General features: G+C 43.4%; 1 protein-coding gene and 1 long non-coding RNA gene across 4 annotated transcripts; one reads left to right on the top strand and one right to left on the bottom strand.

Annotated features, from left to right (window-relative positions):
• Positions 1-1,738: 1,738 nt before the first annotated feature.
• Positions 1,739-21,056, bottom strand: ATP5F1C (ATP synthase F1 subunit gamma). Of its 3 annotated transcripts, XM_030321284.1 has the most exons (10): positions 20,934-21,054; positions 11,821-11,855; positions 11,219-11,350; positions 8,349-8,553; positions 7,640-7,783; positions 7,240-7,304; positions 5,934-6,089; positions 5,402-5,498; positions 2,490-2,526; positions 1,739-1,879 (listed from the first exon to the last, which is right to left on the bottom strand). In XM_030321284.1, exons 1-9 carry the CDS (start codon positions 20,987-20,989, stop codon positions 2,520-2,522), a joined length of 897 nt encoding a protein of 298 aa, XP_030177144.1. In that variant the 5' UTR covers positions 20,990-21,054; the 3' UTR covers positions 1,739-1,879; positions 2,490-2,519. The 3 variants fall into 3 exon arrangements, with proteins under 3 accessions (XP_030177144.1, XP_030177145.1, XP_030177146.1); XM_030321285.1 differs by lacking the exon at positions 2,490-2,526 and having other exon boundaries at positions 20,934-21,056; XM_030321286.1 differs by lacking the exons at positions 1,739-1,879; positions 2,490-2,526 and having other exon boundaries at positions 5,398-5,498; positions 20,934-21,056.
• On the top strand, positions 7,995-11,321 carry LOC115518067. Its single transcript, XR_003970162.1, has 2 exons — positions 7,995-8,251; positions 10,441-11,321. It is a non-coding gene; the product is annotated as an uncharacterized LOC115518067 (long non-coding RNA).
• Positions 21,057-21,176: the final 120 nt, after the last annotated feature.

Raw genomic sequence — 21,176 nt, 5'->3', positions numbered from 1 at the left:
AGCAGGTAGTCAGTGCTGGGTGAATAAATGCCTTGTGGAACAATTCATCGTGCGACAGTGTATATAGAATTAGAGCGTAACTCTGTGTTTATACTAAAAACCCCTGCATTGTATACACTTGAAAACAGTGAAATTTGACTGCCTGTGAGTTTTCTCTAGATGAAGTCATTATCTCGAGAGTGGATTTGAGGGGAGACCCAGTGGTGCTAAGGAAACAGCACTTCCTGCGAGAGCTGCAGCAGAGAGAACCAGGGGTGGCTGCCGTCTCTAAGAACAGGGTGTGTGCCGGTCTGCTGACCTACGAGGACCCAGGAGCCGAGGACTGAACTTTCATCCTGAAAGCAGGGCTCTGACTCACTCTGGGGGCCCTGGTCCTGGCGGAACGCAGAAGAACCGGGTACCGGGGGGCACTGGGACAAGAGAGCCCGTGCCAGGGGTGGGCTTAAAGCAGAGGCCCAGGAGCCCCCGTGCACACCGGTGGCATCACTTTCTACTCAGCACTCGCCCTGCATCAGGTTGAGTATTTTGTAAAGGTTCGCTCATTCCATCTTCATCACAGCCCCTATGGGGCAAGTACTACTTTAACCTCCATCTTGCAGGTGACAAGACAAAGATGAACGTGCCCAAGATCACACAGCTGGCAAGGGTTGAGCTGGGATTCCAACCCACTCTGCTCCACTAAAACGTCATAGAAAACGTATTTTAAGATCTGCAAGGTCTTCAAAGGTTTACCTGTTTACCCGGAAGCTGTGTCCCACTAGCGTATCAGAGAGGGAAGTGTGGGACACAGAAAATGAGATCCAACCCAGGGGAAAGGCAGAGGGAGTCCTCAGAAAGGCCGCCAAACCCAGGACAGCAATGTGCCTGACCTGGGACCACGAACAGACCAGAACATCCACACCCCAGAGACAAACCGAGAGGGCTGATACGACGCCCCACAACTATGGTCTTCTCCTCCGAACCCTGACGGTACATCATGTTCAGCTTAACAGATTGTTTCTGTTGAGTGTGCTCAATTCCCGCGTTTCTTCCTGCCGTGTTGTCTAGAACCCTCAGTTCACCCTCACAGAAGTCTTCTACTGTCCTCGAAACTGGAGACAGGCCAACGTGTTCGGAAGCAAAATGCTCCCGCCCCCCCCCCCCCCCCCCCCCCCGCCATAGCACCCATTCCTTGCTAACGTTCCTGAAAGCTACCCGGTACTTTGAACACACTTCTGTGTCTGTCCAATGCCTCACAGCCTCATTCACGGACCCATCAGGCGACTCTTGTAAAATCCCAGGGCAGCTGGGAAATGACTCTGGATTCTGTTCAGTTTATCTTCCCTCAGCAGCCTTCTCCCGGTGTCAGTACTGTTCTCTACAGGTTTGCGGCAGCTAACCAGTTTTTGTTATTACTCCCTGTTCGGTTCATTTTTATGAAAATAGTTGTTGGCAAAATAATAAAGTATCTGAAGAACTCTTTAAAAAAATTTTTTTTAATGTTTATTCAAATTTGAGAGACAGCGTGAGCAGGGGAAGGGCAGAGAGAGAGGGGAGACACAGAATCTGAAGCAGGCTCCAGGCTCCCAGCTGTCAGCACAGAGCCCGACACGGGGCTTGAACTCACGAACCGCGAGATCATGACCTGAGCTGAACAGGATGCTTAACTGACTGAGCCACCCAGGTACCGTATGTTAATTATTTTTAAAATCTCATTCTGAAAACTATTAACTATTGTTAATACATAGTAAGAAAAGAGTGATTTTCTTATGGTAAGTTCTTTATTGTAAGATAATTTACAAACATCTTGCTGTCTTTAGTAGTTTCAACAATTTCTTCTGACAAGGAGGACAGCAGTAACCTAAAAACGAAATCAGTCGGCTGAATTTTCCTTCTTTACCTGAAAAACAAAGTACAGAGCAAATAAAAATCAGTTTTGGAGGGAAAAATAATGACGTTTCAAGAGATAATATATGTTCAAGTGGGATTTAAAGAACTGACTTTACATAATAAAATGTTACTATATACTAGTTGTTCTCGAATTTTGGTCTGGGGACCTTTCCGTGGGGTCCGTGAGGGCAAAGCTCTTTTCTTATTTGCCTGTTTTACTCATTCTCAAGCCTGTATGGTAGCATGTTCCAGAGGCTACATGGCCTGTAATATCAGAACAGAATGAGTACAGACAGATGAGAATCTAGCCCTCCTCTACTGTATCAGATGTGAAGGGGTCCTGACACCACCAAGTTTGAGAACCACCACTCTTCACCAATCTCTATTTAGTATCTCAAAATAATCCCAATTCTCTATCCTTAAAGTCTATTTAATAAATCTTAAAAAAAAAAAAAAAAAAAAAAAAGCCCCCTGGCATTACCCATATGCTACCACAAGCTGGCAACTACTCTAAATCTCAGAGAATCCATTTCACTGTTGCTAAATCAGCTTCAATTGTATCTGCCGGATTTCTCTTCCGGAGGGGTTTGGGGAGAATGTATGAAATAATACCACTTTACCTCTCGTCTGAGGATGAAACTTGGTTTTCATTAATCCCTGGTTATTACGTTAGAAGAAAAAGACAAAACAAACCAGTCAAGAAGCAATCCATGCTAGTTAATCAGGTGTAATTTCCAACTAAAAACATCCATTTCCTCACTCAGTGTCTGGAGTAGATCATGTAAATTAGTTGCCAAAATATTCCTTTAAAACAGATTCAATGACTGTTACAAAAAGTTAATTAATTTCAGTCTGGTTAGAACAATAAAACCATGTTCATGCAAGAAGGCAAGACTCTGCAAGTATAATTTAAGCCACTGCTTTTTCGATCAATAGCACACAGTATAACATACTACTCAGTAGTCTAGTGTCTGTATTAAGTAGTAAAGTTTTTAGCCGGAATAACTGATGGGTTACAGAGCAGGCCAGTGCCCTGGGTGAACAATCCAGTCTTGGACTGCACAGCCAACCCTTAATAAAGGATTCAGACTACCTTTCTAGAAAGCAAAAATTTAGTGGTCAATTTATGATTTTTTTTTAATGTTTATTTCTTTTTGAGAGAGAGAGAGACAGAGAGAGAGACAGAGCATGGGCAGGGGAGGGGCAGAGAGAGAGGGAGACACAGAATCCAAAGCAGGCTCCGGGCTCTGAGCTGTCAGCACAGAGCCTGACATGGGGCTCAAATTCACAAGCTGTGAGATCATGACCTGACCCGAAGTCGGCCGCTCAACCAACTGAGCCACCCAGGCACCCCAATTTCTGACTTTCTGATCTTCTGTTCTAATTCTGAGTTTTACGTCCCAATCTCCCTCTCCTCATTCCCCTTGATTTCACTCCTCTTTGGCCAGGTTTCTCATATTTCTGGTCAAGAAAGCGTGCGGCCCTCAATTCCGCAGATGTCATGTCCTCACATTTTATTCCCAGTGCTCCTTTTTCAAGAGAAAATAAGATCCTGGCTCTGGGTCCCACAGTCCCTGGAACTTTCGGAATGTAGCCCTTCCCCCCAGGCCTCCTCACGCTTGACACCAAGAGGAGCACAGCTCAGCACTGGCCCAGGACGGGCAGCAAGGAGGACGACGAACGATCCACTGCCTGCACTCTGTGACGCTAACGCAACGTCAGTGACTAGATTGAGAGATGGGTCGGCCTTAACGTGAGGCTTGAAAAACAGTAAGACCAAGGACTCCTGGGCTGGCAAAGCTCATGGACCCGACTGACAACATATGGAACGGTCTCCAACAGCATTATTTGCGTCTCTGAGACATTCTGCCCAGTTTCTACCCCGGAGAGAGAGAGAATACTTAAGGACCAGCTTAAATGTCACTCTGGTGATGAATCGATCTGAGTTTTACACATGGATCCACATTCTCACATACCCAGTGAAATATTATTTCTCCCTCTTCTGAACTTCCACTTTTTTAAAAAAAATGTTTATTTCTTTTTGAGAGAGAGTGAGAACGAGCGCATGCGAGCAGGACACCGGCAGAGAGAGAGGGGCACAGAAGATCCGAAGCAGGCTCCGTGCAGACAGCAGACAGCCCAATGCGGGGCTCGAACTCCCAAACCGTGAGATCGTGACCTGAGCCGAAGTTGGATGCTTAACCGACTGAGCCCCCCAGGTGCCCTGAACTTCCACTTCTTATGGAACATCCCCCATTTGCTCAACAAATACTGACTGAGGAAGTATGTGCCCGGGGATAGGGCTACAGAAGTAAGACACGGTCGCTCCCAAGCCACAGGAGTACACAGGCAATTCCTAATAAAATAGTGTAATTGTTGATAAAGGGAAGCACGGAATGTTCACGAAGGGCACCCCACCCAAACTGTGGAGGAGGTTTTCCTGGTAGAAAGGATTTTCTCAGAGCAGGCAAGACAAATGGGAGTCTGTCAGCCAAAGAATCCAGGATGCAAGGGGAAGAAAAGAATGGCATTTCAGGCAAAAGCACATGACATATTTGTAGACCGGGAAGTACATTCATGTGGTTGAAGTTCAAGGGAAGTGAGAAACGGTAGTGGTAAGACTAGACTGGAGAGTATTGGTGGCCAGGAAAAACAGGATCACATATCTCAAGCTAAGGTATTTTTGCAGGATGACTATGCACTCGGTATCTTTTTTTAATTCAGGAGAGAAATGACAAGGATCTGCATTAAGTGGGCATAAAGGGGAAAACTTCAAGGCATATTTGAAGGTAAAATTTATAAAGCTTAGTGACTAGTAGGGCGTGAGAACGAGTCGAAGATCACTTACTACACATTCTATCGCGCATCACAAGTACCTGCGTATGTTTGTTATGCTATTAGAATGTCCATCCCTTGACAGAAAGTATCACACCCTTTGACACTCCCTAGCACTGAAGCTAGTACATAGCGGGTGTTCAATTTAGTCATTTTTTAAAACAGAATCCTCATTTTCTTAACTGTGATTTCACAACAAATAACATATCTAGACAACCAAGAAACTTTCTTAAGGAAAAGGTACGTTATCTTATACTGACATAGAAAACTCAGTAAGTAAAGAACCAGTTTCTACAAGATTTACCAAAAAACCCGAGATTTATGTGAAACCAAATCCCAAACCAATCCTGTACTTCGAAAGCTTGGTTTATGATGTTTTAAGTTCCGAAGACAGATTTTATAAATGATACAGAATTATCCACATCCTTATTCCTAATGCTTTAGGAAAATGAAAGCTAGCAATATATTGATTTCTAAAAAGAAGAAACTAAGCCCAAAAGGTAGAGCTGAAACAAGCAGAATAAACCAGACGGGCCTTCTCACCAAATCTTTATATCCTAAGAGTAGTTCCAAGGTTAAGCAACGGATCGTTCTACCTTTAGCAAAACAAAACTGACACTTTCAAACATGCAGGCGGTGAGCCGGCAGACCCAGGGAGGCGAGGCAGGCCGTGCGAAGGCAGCCCGCCACTACTTACAGAGCTGCGGCGCCGGAGATGATTTCGATCAGCTCCTTCGTGATGACGGCCTGGCGGGTGCGGTTGAATGTCAAAGTCAGTTTGTCAATCATCTCCGCTGCGAACAGAACAGAAGGATTAGTCAGCAAAGCCTAACACCACGAGAGCATAACTTGTTCATTAATACGTTCACAGGTGTATGTTGCTTCATGGCTTGGGATACCCGAACTGGCCTCTCAAAAGAATTTCAGGAAGGTATTTTTACCACTTCCACAGATACCTTTTCAAAATACTTGCAACTTTACTACCTGCCAAGTAAGACGCACTTCTTTTAAGGCAGAGAACATTAGTTTTTTTTTTTATCTTTCCAGATAAGAAAATTCAAGGAGAGAGAGGGTCATTGGTCAAAAATGTCATAGAACCAGCGGCAGAACCGGGGCGAGATCCTTGCTCTTTTGTTTCCTGGTCTAGTTAACGGTGATGATTTGAGGCAAGGTGTTCATGCTACTCCCAGCAAGAGCAGCCTCTCGGAAGAGATCCGGCGTGCACTTACAGGCATTCTTGCTGGCGTTGTCCATGGCCGTCATCCTCGCACTCTGCTCACTCGTGGTGGACTCCTTTAGAGAATAGTAGATGATGTTGGCCAAGGCGTATTCTTGGTAATTGCGCAGCACGTCAGCATCGATATCATCATAGACACTCATGCTCTCTGTTAAGACGAGTCAGACATTTCCTTGAAGTTATGCAGCGCACAGTGATTTCATCAAGGCAGCCTACCAGTAAACACCTCACTAATTACAGAGCAGAAGTCGACAAGGTAAGACAGGTGAAAACACTCAGCTCTAAAAGTTTCATCCATTTCCACACTACCGATTATAGCAGATTTTCAGCGCAACATAATGTGTAAACAAAGCATTTGATATTTCACTGCAAACGCCTAATAAAAACGAAGAAGCCAACAATTAAAGTAACGTCACTGCATTTCACGGTTCTGAAGTCCTCGGGCATCAGAGTGCCTGGCACAACGTCAGCAAATACTCAACAAATCTGTGGGTGTAGGTTTTCACAAAAGAATTAATGACAAAACTGACACTCGTATAGTGGAATACAAAAATCCCAAATTAGCCATGTGATTATTGGGGAAGCCTGCACGTGTCCATCGGGAGAATGCGAGGGAAGTGGAACATCGAAGGGGGGCAGAATTAGAAGCCGACACTCATCTTAGCAGTACTGTAGCGCATCAGACTTAAAACACTATGGCTGATAACCCCTACCGTACACTATTAAGAAAGAAATACCATCGTCAATTAAAAATGACCCGCCACTGGCCAGCAGAGGCATCCCCCAACTTCAGGCACATCGAAATGTTACAAAGCGTACACCTCAACAGATGAAATATGTAGAAAGGGAGAATGCCTCAGGAAAGTAAAATCGGTTCTAGAATACTATGTCTCGGATGCTTCACTGAGCAATGATGATGCCACTCAAATGCTGAGACGAGACAATCGTGTGGGTCAGTGTGCATTACTGTGAGCACCGTTCACAGGGCTGCCCCAGGGCTCCTGACTGTGCTGTGCTTCAACCAGCGGGGCCCCAGAGCCTGCAGAGCCAATGCTGCTAGGCTTTCCGATCCCTGAGAACAGAAAGCAAGTCTAATGACTTGTTTATTTACGTTCAGTTAATGAAGGAATGGAGTGAGAGTCACTAATGATCATGGAAACCACTGACGGACGGTGACAGAAAGAGCCAAACATCATGTGCTCCTGCAGAGACAGGCCATCCTAACAAATACTGTTTTCCTGAATGTGCCAATCTTTCCTTTCTACACAGAAAACACTTTTCACACAAAAACCACTTACCGGCACTTGCAACGGTATCCAGGGAAAAGATGGGCTTTTCTTCTGTCTTGTAGGAGATGACAGACCTAGAAATCATAGAGCAGAGGTAAACCTCAAAATCCTATTTCACTTATTTTTAGAGAGAGACCACGAGTGGGGCAGAGAGAGAGAGAGAGAGAGAGAGAGAGAGAGAGAGAATGAATCTTAAGCAGGTTCCACACTCAGCACAGAGCCCGACGTGGGGCTCGATCCCATGACCCTGGGATCGTGACCTGAGCTAAAATCAAGAGTCAGACGCTCAACAAACCGAGCTACCCCAGGTGTCCCTCAAAACAATATTTTCAACTGTCCACTAAGCATTTCCTTATTTTAAAATAGGAACACAAGCAGTAAAAAGCTTTGAATACTAAATTTTTCTTGCCTGAACCGATTAAAGATGATAGACCCTTCATCAAATTCATATCCGGAATTTAGTAGTTCAAGGGCAATGACAGATGCATCTCCAAAAGTAGGAGGTCTTCTTCCCACTTCTTTGAAGGACACCAGAAACTGGTCAGAGTGAGTCCTGCAGGAGAACCAGGAGATCACACAGAATATTTAAAGGAGTATTTCTGCTGAAATAACACAGGGAACAAGGAAAAGTAGTATTACCGTGGGTCAGGCTTTTTTGGGGCGGTGGGGGGAAAGAGGAGAGCGTTCCCTGAATTGAGCTGCTCCATCCGCTATCGTTATTGCGGTGGCTGCGGGAACTAACGACTAATAATCAGGCCTCTCTCGTGTTACATGTCTCTATGCCTTTATTTCTCTTCTGATCTCAACTAACTGCTGTTCATTTCTGACATTTCCAGGCTGTGCTGGCTCCTCAGAGTCCTCATGCGTTTAAAAGGCCAACAGCTTTTGCTTTTCCTGTTGCATTCCGCTTACGGGTTGGATGAAGGAGAAACACAAGTAAATAATGGAAGAAATCTGTATATTCTGAAACTCCTGAAATAATAAAAACAAAACCAAGACCTCTCTGGGGGTATAAAAACAGGTAACAAAAAAAAGACCCCTTGCTGACGTTAACCATCAAAGACACTCCCATTTACTCATGCTTGCGCCCATCTGAACATAAACGGTATCTAAATTACCTATGAAGTATACCCCTGATTTTATCACCAATTCCAACAAGCATAACTTCCTTCCCGGCTGCCGTGAGTGTGGCCACCTCATTTTTCATCTGTTTGGCAACCGAGGAATGAATAGCACCACAGAGCCCTCGATCAGAGGACACGCCAATTAGGAGGTGTTTCTTCTTGTCTTCAGGCGCCTTAATATCAGCTTTCTCATACAGAGCTTAAATACAAACAAACAAAAGCAAGAATTTTAAAATATGTAAGGCACGCCAAATACAGCAATAATCCCTATTTACAAGTTGGCTGTTTTCAAAATCATGAAGTTACATTTAGGTGGCATGTAACTAATGTAATCAAAACTGTACTTACTCCATTTACAATCCGGTTGAAAACCATAAAGGTTTAAATCTCTGTATGATAAAGGCTCTATATGATAAGGGCCACTTAATGGCCAATTTACCTCAAGTACTGACTAAAAGAAATCTCTAGTATAATTAAAGAACTTGTAAAGGGGCCTGAATTAGAGTACCAGCTTATCTAGATGGCAGACTTCTGAAGAATGCAAATAAATATTCAGTATATAACCAAAAAAGTAGGAAGCAAATATTTACTGACGTGCTCATATAATCTGCATATCAAGCCTCTTATAAACTGTTGGCATTAAAATAGCAGATGACACTTTATTTTTTTTTTTTATTAAAAAAAATTTTTTTTGGGGCGCCTGGGTGGCGCAGTCGGTTAAGCGTCCGACTTCAGCCAGGTCACGGTCTCGCGGTCCGTGAGTTCGAGCCCGCATCGGGCTCTGGGCTGATGGCTCAGAGCCTGGAGCCTGTTTCCGATTCTGTGTCTCCCTCTCTCTCTGCCCCTCCCCCGTTCATGCTCTGTCTCTCTCTGTCCCAAAAATAAATAAACGTTAAAAAAAACAAAATTTTTTTTTAACGTTTATTTATTTTTGAGAGAGAGACAGAGACAGTGTAAAGCAGGGGAGAGGCAGAGAGAGAGGGAGACACAGAATCGAAAGCAGGCTCCAGGCTCCAGGCTCCGAGCTGTCAGCACAGAGCCCAACGCGGGGCTGGAACTCACAAACCGTTGAGGATCATGACCTGAGCCGAAGTCAGATGCTCAACCGACTGAGCCACCCAGGTGCCCCACATGCCACTTTATTTTGGGGACTGCTTTAACGACCTTGCTTGGCTGGTCTAGTTTTCTAAGCAGCACAGGCCAAGAGTGGATCAAACAGGATGAAATATGCACGGATTTATGGGGGAAGGAGAGGAAGTGGCTGTGGGAGGAGGCAGGAAGGAGACAAACGAGCCATCACATTATGACGCAGGTTTGACCCTCAGGAAGGAGGGAAGAGAGGTTGGGTGGCAGCTTCCCAGACCGCTGTGCCGTTCGGGAGAAGTTCAGCGAGTCTGCCTGATGAGGAGCCGCAAGTCTCCCTGGAATGTGCCTGCCCGAGTCTCCCGCGGGCTCTGGTACCAGCTCGGCCCAGGCCACGGGAGCACGGCCGGGGTGCAAGTGCAGGGCGAGCTTGCGTGGCCAGTGCCCTCGCCGCCACACGGTGCATTTTCCTGGCCGCCACATTCACCTGTTTCAGCCAAAGTCCCGCTGCCCCCTGTTTCGTTACAGAGCAGTGATTCTCACATGCCAGCACCCGAGGACCCTCCAGGAAAAAGCAGAAAGCGAACACTCCAAAGTGCAGGAGAGCAGCGAGACTATTTCTTTTTTAAGTCTTTTTTTACGTTTTATGTTTGTGCAGCGTAAGATGCCTGCTGGAAGACTTTAAATATTTACAACGATCAGCCACCTAATATCTAGCAGTTAATATTTGGTGTAAAGGACGTCAGAACAGATTGGCAGCCTTGGCTTGAATTTTTACTATTTTATCACAAATAGTCTCATCTGACATCTAAGGCAGTTTCTTCTTTATTAGATAATTTTGTAGTTATAGACTTTGGAGGGAAACAAATTTATTATACTCACTCATATCAGCGAGAGAGGTGAATCGTGAAATGACTTTCTCTTTTCATACAAACAGGCTACAGTGATTTACCAACCAATCTTTACTGAGCCACCAACTACGTGCTATGTATTTCTTGTGCAGCGAATAGGACTGATGAGAGCAAACGGCTGGAGGTGATCAGGATCGCGGAAACCAACCCATCAACTCTCCTCCGTACCTGCTGCGTGAAACTAACCGTGCTGTTATTAAAGTGAGTCGCCGTTTCTACCCGGGCCTAGTGCTCTATCCTTTTCTCACGCAATAATTTTGCCAGTAGGAACGGATGTTTAAAAAATATGGAAGAACACAGGAAAACTGCACAAGGCGATTTACCTCTAATAGGTAGATACGTTAACACACAGATGAGACGTGAATTTTCTCCAATTTGGAAACAAGCAAATTTTGCCTTCTTTGCGATTGCCGTTCAAACATTCCACTCATGCCGTCACGAGTCCCATCCGTGCCTGCTCAGTCATTTCCACTGCAGGGACCACCTCCCCACCCCGCACATCACAGTCCAACAGGACAAAGTCAAGCACCTGATCTGAATGCACCGCATTTCCCATTTCCTGATTGTATATTTAATAATCTAGGAAGATTTTCGGAGTACTTTCAGCATTCACAGAGCCACATACAGTGGTTAACAAACAGACAGGCTTTGATGCCAAATCAGGTCGGGAGGTGACCCTGGGCAAGCGACCCGACTTCAGGGTTTCTCATCTGTGAAGCGGGGGCTCTGACCCTCGTAGGCTGCTGTGAAAAACCAGTGACGTCAAATACTCAGAACAGGCCTGTCATCACGGTAAGCACCAGATAAAAGTCATCAGTGGTGACTTCATGTTCAGGGTTCCTCCTAATCTGTGATGTCCTCTTCTCTTACCCAAAGATCCTACTCCATACACTCGTGCTGGTTTCAGCTCCCTCTCGGCTCGGGCGTATTTTGCTGCTGCCACCATTTTCATAGACTTGGTAATTTTCTGGATGTTTTTGATCGACTTTAGCCGTCTGGTAACTGAAAAACAGAAGTGCTGTTACGATAATAGAGTTATCATTTCACTTGTGAAATTTATCGAAATATCTTTCTAAACTGCCAGGTAGAATAATCAGCACTTAGGCCATCAGGCAACAGCATGATGCTAAATGAGGCTTCAAGTCGGAATGCGTACCGAGCAAAGGCGAAGCCTGGCTGCCACCGAGGACAGGACAGGCGGGATGGCCGCAGACAGCAGGACATTATACTCTTACAACATTTACATGCAGTTTTCTCTAGTCACATTGTTGTCATTCTACGGACGACAGCATCGGAACAACCACGTGTCACCTCATGCTGGTCTTTTCTAAAACAAGGTCAATGTCATACACATAAGACCTAGATTCATTTTATCAAATTTGACCAAACATACAATGGGCTAAAGCAGCCTATTTTTGATTATTTGTCAAAATTTGGTTTTTCTTAATTACATATTGAGATGAAGTACTTACTATCTTTTAATGTAGCCATATTTCGAACTTGGATCCTGAAAATAAAGGTTTTAAAAATATTTTAGTTTACTGAAAAATCACCCTACTATACAAGAAAAACCTTCAAAGTTAATAAATTTAAACACTGCCCCATAAAGAAACAATCCATCATGTGAAGGACGTATACATATGTTTATATATGATATACATATATTTACATACATATAAACATATATTTATAAACACATACTTATATATATTTAGTCGTTAATACGGACACCAAACCCTATTACCAAAGGCCTCATTTTGTTTGAGCCAACAACACAAAGCTTCCAGTGCAAATGGTGTTCACACACGTCCAGTCCCACCTTTGCCTAGACTGTTTCCACAATAGGAAAGTCCTGCCCCTTGTTAGGCTATCCAGCTATACCTAAAACCATGGTCAGCCACCTTGAAAATGCTACCTTGACTTCCTTAGTTCACTGAAACCTTTTCATAGCAACACTTAGGATCAATTATACATTCTAACATGATCACATGTGTGAAAGTACAGTTTATTTTTGTTTTTTAAATATATATACTTTTAGGTTTTTTTTTTAAGTTTATTTATTTATTTTGAGAGAGAATGCAAGCTTGAGCCAGGGTGGATTAGAGAGAGAGGGGGAGAGAAATAATCCCGAGCAGGCTCCACCTTGTCAGTGCAGAGCCTGATTGGGGGGGGCTTGACCTCTCAAACTGCGAGATCATGACCTGAGCTGAAATCCAAAGCTGAACGCTTAACTGAGTGAGCCAGCCAGGTGCCATGTACTAAGCAGCTACTATGCTCCAGGACATGGTCTGTGACCACGAGAAGCATGCTATTATCTCATAAACAAGATTTGTAGAACTAAAGATTTGCATTAAATATTTTTCTAGTCTTCGTGATTAAAGTGCTAATGCATAAAAGTAAAAATGATTTGATTTAGGGGCACCTGGGTGGCTCAGTCAGTTGAGTGTCCAACTCTTGATTTCAGCTCAGGTGCACACTTGAGCGTGGGGCCTGCTTGAGATTCTCTCTCCTCTGCCCCCACCCCCCCAAAATAAATAAATAAATACAGATTTGACTTAAATGCGTACACACACACACGAGAGATAAATACAAGAGGAGTGCTGCCCTCCTAAATAAGACAATGTGTCACCAAATATAAAGTCAGTGACAAGCATACAATGACGTTGGAATACTGATGACACGGAGACTCACAGGGCTGCTGCAGCAAGAACCTGAACTAAACATGTTGGCAAAGCAGGAGGAGCCTAGGTTTATGGCAAGTTCTTAAGAGTGAAAAGGAAAACAATAAGAATGATTTCTAATTTCATGACCTGAGTAGACAGTGTTGTCATTAACCAAGACAGAAAAACTGGGTGGGGATGATCTCACCAGAGGTAACGACTTTTAATGAAAATGACATAAAGACCCTAGGATGAGGTGGAAATGGCTTTGAGGTCCAATGGGTTTGGAAAACACGTGAGATTTTTGAGACTTTCAGGTACAGACAGATCTGTAACTGATGGAACATGGAAGTTGGTGCCAAAGGAGAGAAGAAGAGGGACCATTTCCTAATCCTCTGAGGTCAACATTACCCTAGTATCAACCAGATAAAATCATCATAAGAAATGAAAATTAGAGGACATTACCTTTCATCAACACAGACGCACAATTCCTCAATAAAGAATAGCAAATTAGATCCAACAACGTGTCAAAAAGAATTATACACCACGATCGAGTAGGATTTATTCCAGGTATGCAAGGCTGGTTCACCATTTAAGAAAAATCATAAGTCAGTAGATGCAGAAAAAAATTCTGACAAAATCTAATGCCTATTCACGGTAAAAAAAACAAAAAACAAAAAACAAAAAACAAGAAAAAGAAAAACTCTCAACAAATAAAGAACTTTCTGAGCCCAATAAAGAACATCTACCAAAACAAACAAACAAACAAACAAACAAACCCCTCATTTAATGATGAGAAACTAGGAGCTTCCCCCTAAGATCGGGACTGAGGCAAGGATAACCTCTCAGCACTCCTATTCAACACTGTACTGGAGTTCCTGGCTAATGCATTAAGACAAAATAGGAAATAAAAGGTATATAGATTGGGAAGGAAAAAATAAAGCTGCCTTTGTTTAAAAATGGCACAACGGTCTGTAGAAAATCCCAAAGAATTGGCAAAAAAACTCCTGGAACCAATTACAGTAAGGTTGTAGGGAACAAGGTCAATCTATAGAAAAGTCAATTTCTTTTTTTAATAGCAGCTATGAACAATTGGAGTTTCAAATTTGAGAAACAGTATCATAGAACTGTAGACTTAGAAATGATTATGATGGTAAATTTAATGTTATGTATATTTTACAACAAAAAAACACAGGAAAAAAATACATATAAACATAACAAAATATGTGCCAAGAAAACTACAAAACTGATGAAAAAAAGATCTAAATAAATGTGAGAATGTGAGAGATTCCACATTCATAAATAGGAAGATTCAATGTTGCTAAAGTATCACTTCTTCCCAACTTGATCAATACAATTTTAGACAAACACCTCAACAAGTTATTTTGTATATATCAACAAACAGATTTTAACATTTATTTGGCAAAGCGAAACACCCAGAAGAGCCGACACAATATTGAAGAACAAAGCCGGAGAACGGACACTACCTGATTTCAAGACTTTCTATAAAGTTACAGTAATCCTAAAACAGTGCGGACAAATGATCAGTGGAAGACAGGAGAGAGCTCAAAATTTCACTAATTAGTGAAATTAAAAACAAAAACCAATGAATACACAAACAAAAAGTAGACAGAGACCTATAATACAGAGAACAAAACTGAAGGGTGGAGGAGTGGGGGTTGGGCAAAATGGGTGAAGGGCAGTGGGAGACACAGGCTTCTAGTTATGGAATACGTCAGGGAAACAAAATACACAGCATAGGGGGAAAAAAAGAGCCCAGAAATAGAACCATACAAATACAGTCAACTGGTTCATGTTTGATAAAGCAGCAAAGGAAATTAAATGGAGAAAGGATACTGTTTTCTACATTGGTACTGAACACTGGACATCCATATGCAAAAATATTGATAATTAATAATCATCAATATTAATAACTAATTAGATAATCCTATACCTTTCACAAAAATTAACTTGAAATGAATCATAGGTCTAAATGTAAGACACAAAACTATGAAACTTCTACATGGTATCACAGGAGAAAATCGAGGTGCCTTGGATAATATGTAAGTTTTAACATAAAACATGAAAAGCATGATCCATGGAAGAAAAACAATGATCAAGCTGGACTTGATTAATTTTAAAAATTTCTGGTCTGCAAAAGACACCGTCAACAGAAGCCACACACCAGGAGAAAATGTTTGCAAAACAAATATCTGATAAAAGCCTGTTATTTAAAATATACAAAGAACTCTTAAAACCCAACAATAAGAAAACCACCCAAATAAAAAATGAACAAAAGATCTGAACACAAACTTCGAAGAGGCAGACAGGCAGATGGCAGATAAACATATACAAAAGATACTCAGCTATGCAGTCATTAGGGAATTACAAATTAAAACAGTGAAACACCACTACGCACCTAGAAGAATGGCTACATTTTTATTTTGTTTTTATTTAGTTAGAGAAAGAGAACATGTGTGCACACGCAAGCAGGGGAGAGCAGAGAGAGAATCCCAAGCAGGCTCCCCGTTATCAGTGCAGGGCCCAACATGGGGCTCAATCGCACTAATCATGAGATCATGACTTGAGCCTAGATCAAGAGTCACGGATGCTTAACCAACTGAGCCACCCAGGCACCCCAAGAATGGCTATATTTAAAAAAAAAAAAAAGGCAATTCCAAATGATGACACGGATGTGCATGTAGCAACAGGAACTCCCACTGCCTGCTGGTGGGAATGCAAAATGGTACGGCTGCTTTGGAATATGGCTTTAGTTTCTTATAAATCTAAACAGTCTTAGCATAGGATACAGCAATCATACTGCTAGGTATTTACCCAACTGAGCTGAAAACAGGTCTACACAAAAACCTGCACACAAATGTTCATAAGCAGTTTTATTCACCATCGCCAAAACCCGGAAGCAACCAGTATGTCTTTCAATACGCGAACCAATCGAGAAACAAACTGGTACATCCATACAGTGGAGTTATTCAGCAGTAAAAATGAACGAGCTATCAAGCCACAAAAGACATGGAGGAACTTTGTCTACTGCTAAGCAAAGAAGCCCATCTGAATGGCTATATCCTGTATGATTCCAACTACCTGACATTCCAGAAAAGACAAAACTATAGCAAGAGTAAAAAGATCAGTAGTTGCCGGGATTTCGGGGAGAGATTTTTAGGGCACTGAAACCATTCTGTATGATACTATAGTGGTAGATACGTGTCATTATCCATTTGTCAAAAACCACAGAACATACAACAAAGAGTGACCTTAATGAAACTATGCACCTTAATAATGTATCAATATTGTCTCATTAATTGTAGTACATGTAACATGCTAATTAATGCAAGATGTTAATAAGTGGAGAACCTGTCCAGAGTGGGACGTGGGTGTATGGAACTCTCTGTACTATAGGCTCAATACTTCTCTAAGTCTGGAACCGTACTAAAAAATAAAGTCTGTTAACAATACCTTCAAAAACGTAGATTATGAAGTTGTTCTATCATCTAATTTTTTGATTGTGTTTATGTGCATAAAAAAAATCTGGAAGATTATAACCAAAACTGTTCTTTTTAAAAATCTCTTGACTTACGTACTTTACCAGTATTACGCGGCCACAGAGAAAGAAATATAAAGAGGAAGGAGACTGCATGAAAAGTGTGAGATTAGGTTAAAAGAATGGATCCAGTGGTGGAAAAGAGAAGAGATGTCAAGTACTGACAAGCTCTGCTATTACAGACTTACCTGACATACTGACCATTCCCTTAACATTTTTTCATAATGGCATTTGAAAAGCAACACCATTTTTGACGATTTTGGGGGCGGGTATATCAACATTTTCACCCCAAACATTCTAAATTTACAGACTGTAAGGAAACATTGGACATTACGGTTTTAGGCAAATATTCCAATTTAACAGACACAAGTTTCTTGTCAGAGAATGGCACAGGGAATAAATCTGAATTGCATGCCATATTTGGATGAACACAAAATGTTCCGGTTTCCTTAAGTATCCTGGGTGAGAGGTATGAAGAGGTAAGATCTCTTGTGATTCTTTATGCTGTGTACATGCCCTATGTTCCCATTCTGAAGTGCTCTCATCATGTTTAGCTTTCATTCAGTTCTAAAGACGTGTGTTACTTTATTATTCTTTTTTTTTTTACTATTTTTGAGAGAGAGAGAGAGAGAGAGAGAGCATGAGCAAGGGAGGGGCGGAGAGAGAGGGAGACAGAATCTGAAGCAGGCTCCAGGCTCTGAGATGTAAGCACAGAGCCTGATGCAGGGCTCAAACCCTCGAACCGCGAGATGGTAACCTGAGCGGAAGTCAGACGCTTAACTGATTGAGCCACCAGGCGCCCGTATGTTACTTTTAAGTATAATTGGAGTACATACAGAATAACCATAAGATGATCCCAACTTTCTTTTGGCGCAGCTGGCTGTATATATAATTTTTGCAAATGAAGACAAAGTTCTGAATCAGCTGTATGTTCTGGAAAACCACATCACGTCCTGAGAAATCTCAGGAGATTACTGGAAAAACTTGAAACCTATCAAATACAGTGGATGGAAAAATCACAGGTTGTGGATTACCATCAAGTGCCGTGATCATACAGCATTATTCGCAAAGCTGAAAGCAGTGGAGGAGGGAGTGAGTGAGGTTGCTAGGTGAATGATTCTTCATTTGAAGTATAGTTTGAAACAATGTTAAGGTGTATACTGTCATGTAATATAAACATTAAGGAAGCAGCAGCAACAAATTCTTAAGGAAAATTACGAAGTAGGTCTAATTCTAACAGTAAATGATTGCATGAAAGTCCATCACCTGCCTTTCCACCAAACGACTCCCTGGCCCTTCTTCACCAACGACCACCCAGGAGGATCCAGTCTTGTTGGCAAGTACAGTAACCATTTTTATGTAGGAACTGCATCAAGCTTTCTTCATCTTTGAATTTATATTATCTGGAACCACACCAGCATTCCCCCCCCCCCCCGCCCTTGTTCTTTACAAATACGGACTCGCTTAATCTCCAGTCTGACCCAATGAACTGTGCACGATTATTACCTCCGTTTAACAAAGGAAGAAACGGTGGCAGAGACAGTGAGTAACTTGTGCAGCGTGACAGTTACGTGAGTGGCCGTCAAGATTCAAATCCTGGTAGTTGGCTGCAGAGTGGGTCTCCTATCCTACACTCTGATGCCTCACATTTTCAAGCAAATATCTGCTACCTCAATCTCAGAATGCAATCTGCCTTTCCTTTCCTGAAATGCATCTCCCTTCCTTGTCAGTGTGTATAATTCAATTTATGGCTGTTGGCATGCTACTGTAAAACAGTTCCATTTCAGAGAATGTGGAAGACGAGGAAACAGAAATGTATTTCCCCTAATTTGAAGACCATTCCCCAAATTTCTTATTTCCATTTTCTTATATGCTACTTAAAAACACGTTTAATTTCCTGACGTTTAGGGTATTTTACTGATATCCTAAACAATTAACATAATTTCACTAAGACTTTAATTAAGCCTAATATTTAGTCAATGTTAGTAAGCTAACCTCCCTGAAATAAAAACTGTAATAATGAATTGCATTAAAACATTTTTTTAATGTTTTTATTTATTTTTGAGACAGAGAGAGACAGCATGAGCAGGGGAGGGTCAGAGAGAGGGGAGACACAGAATCCAAAGCAGGCTCCAGGCTCTGAGCTGTCAGCACAGAGCCTGACACGGGGCTCGAACCCACAGACTGTGAGATCATGACGTGAGCCGAAGTCGGACGTTCAACCGACTGGGCCACCCAGGCACCCCTAACAAATTGCATTTTTAAAGTTTTCTTTTTTTTTTTTTTTTATGTTTTTTATTTATTTTTGAGACAGGGAGAGACAGAGCATGAGCAGGGGAGGGCAGAGAGAGAGGGAGACACAGAATCCGAAGCAGGCTCCAGGCTCTGAGCTGTCAGCACAGAGCCCGACGCGGGCTCACAGACTGTGAGATCATGACCTGAGCTGAAGTCAGATGCCTAACCGACTGAGCCACCCAGGTGCCCCTTTAAAGTTTCTAATAACCAAAACACAACAGAGGAAATGCCCCTTCATGGTTTTGTAGAGGCAAAGCTATTTTTCTCCCCTTCCAAATTAATTCTGTGGGGTGTGAAACATTAAGATGGTTTTCATTTCTGAATTTAAAAGGCAATTATGAGTGGGGACCAAAAGGGCACCCAGAGTAATGGGATACATGAAAATGCTTTCTGTCAACGTTTGATGAATATTCATAACCTACCAATTTAAAACCAGCATTCTAAAGAGATCAAGGTCGGACTACAACCTGTATTTGCCAATGTAGGGTCCAATTTAGGAGCCCAGTGGCGGTTGTGTCAAAGTGTCAAACAACTCTTATTTATTTAGGACAATCCTTTACTATAAGATCTCCAAATTGTCTTACACGGTTTCTAAAAAAGTCATTGCTACAATTTTATGCAAAGTATTTTGTCCTTGTTTCAGAACTCTTTCCATTTCTTAAAGGCTGACCCACAGAGCTTAAGGCCATCACTTTTTAGTACTTTCCACGCTACCAACTTGGCGCAGGGCAGGCACCCAACAACTGTGTGCTGAGTGCCTAACAAATGGGACAACCTACATGACCGAGAATCCAACTAAGTTGACTTAGTCCCCACGAATACTCTTTTTCAATTTTAGAAACAAATCTGACTTGGCAGGCAAATCCACCAACAGTTCTGTGCAGGTATTCACATCAGATTTCATTCCCCCATTACCCTAAAAATTTTGAATATGGTGATGATTCTTTGCGTAATGAAAAACGTACCTATTTCAATTAATGTCTTACAGTCCCTTCACATAAATCAGGACACAAAAACCTAGTTTAGCACTGCGGCTCGTTAGAATTCTTCCTTTACGTAAAACCGGGGAATTGCTACACTCAGCTTGCTTTTAGCCAATAATCCCCTTAGCACGGTGTCTGCAATTCTTCCAGACTCTGTCTAGCTTTAAGACATTTCATCCTATTATACGGTACCACCCACAAACCAACGTTTACCTGCCTACTGCTTGGCCCTCTAATACACAATCCCCCCCCCCCCCCAGAAACCAATGTTTAAAATCCTTAAACTTGCACGGCAGTTACAGATGGTGCTCAAAAGCCATCTATCTCGTCCTCCTGGGGACCTTGGGACAATTTCATGACCTTGCAGGGTTACTGCTTCAGCATAATGGTTTCAAGATAGTGCTAGGTTGTCTTTCCCTTCCGATCGCCATCAGGCGGATTCTTAAGGTCCCGTCTGCACCCCAACTCCCGTAAACCCACGAGGACACTTATTTATTCCGCAGTGCCCGGCAAAGAGCCTGCTACATGTTAAGTGCTTAACACGCGTTCTGGCTGAATCCAACAGCCCTTCCTGGCTCAAGCAAACCCTGCCCAGCACCAGAAGGTTTCAAAAGGCGTCAAGGACGCACAGCACAACTTAACCTTCCCCTAGACCTTGCCCTAGGTCCCCCCTCCCCCTCACTTTGTGCGCCCGGGTAAAGCCTCCACGATACTCGCCACCTGGCACGCAGTAGGGGCTCCCTAAGTGGGTATTAGCTGAGTGAATCCAAGACCAGCCCTGTAATCAGTTGGGACTAAAGTCTCAACCCCGAGGTCCCGGATGACCGCTCCTCGTGGCCCTCACCCCGCCCCACCCCGCCTCAGGAGACGTGGCGAGACCCTGCTGTCACCGCAGTCCCTTCGCGCGCTCTCCCCGGATCGGAGGCGCTTCCTGCAGCCCGGGCTTCCCGGGGCCTCCGCGGGACAGGAGGCCTGGCAGGCCCTGAGACCCTCGTCCAGCCCCACTCGCCTCCACTCGCTTCCGTTTCCCCCTGACCGAGCTCTTCCATTCCTCGCAACCCTCCCGGTCCTTCCGCAAGCTGCCATACCATTGCGGCTGCACGGCCCAGGCCGAGAGCCCCGCGACGCCGGCCCGAGAGAACATGGTGATACCGGCCCCGCTGAAGGTCGGTCAGACAGGCCTCACCGCGCAGGCGCGGGACCTTCTCAACGCGCCCTCCCACCCTGCTTTCTCCTTCAGTCTCGCTTACTCCCGCCAGACGGAGGGAAGCCTCGCGATCGTTGGGGGGAGGCCAGCCTTCCGAGGCCCCACCTCCTTCCGGCTCGCGGCT

The sequence above is a fragment of the Lynx canadensis genome, chromosome B4 (genome assembly GCF_007474595.2).
Source record: "Lynx canadensis isolate LIC74 chromosome B4, mLynCan4.pri.v2, whole genome shotgun sequence".
In the NCBI taxonomy this organism is placed as follows: domain Eukaryota; kingdom Metazoa; phylum Chordata; class Mammalia; order Carnivora; family Felidae; genus Lynx; species Lynx canadensis.
Note: the sequence above shows the minus strand (reverse complement) of the source record. Positions and strands in the feature narration are given on the sequence as shown.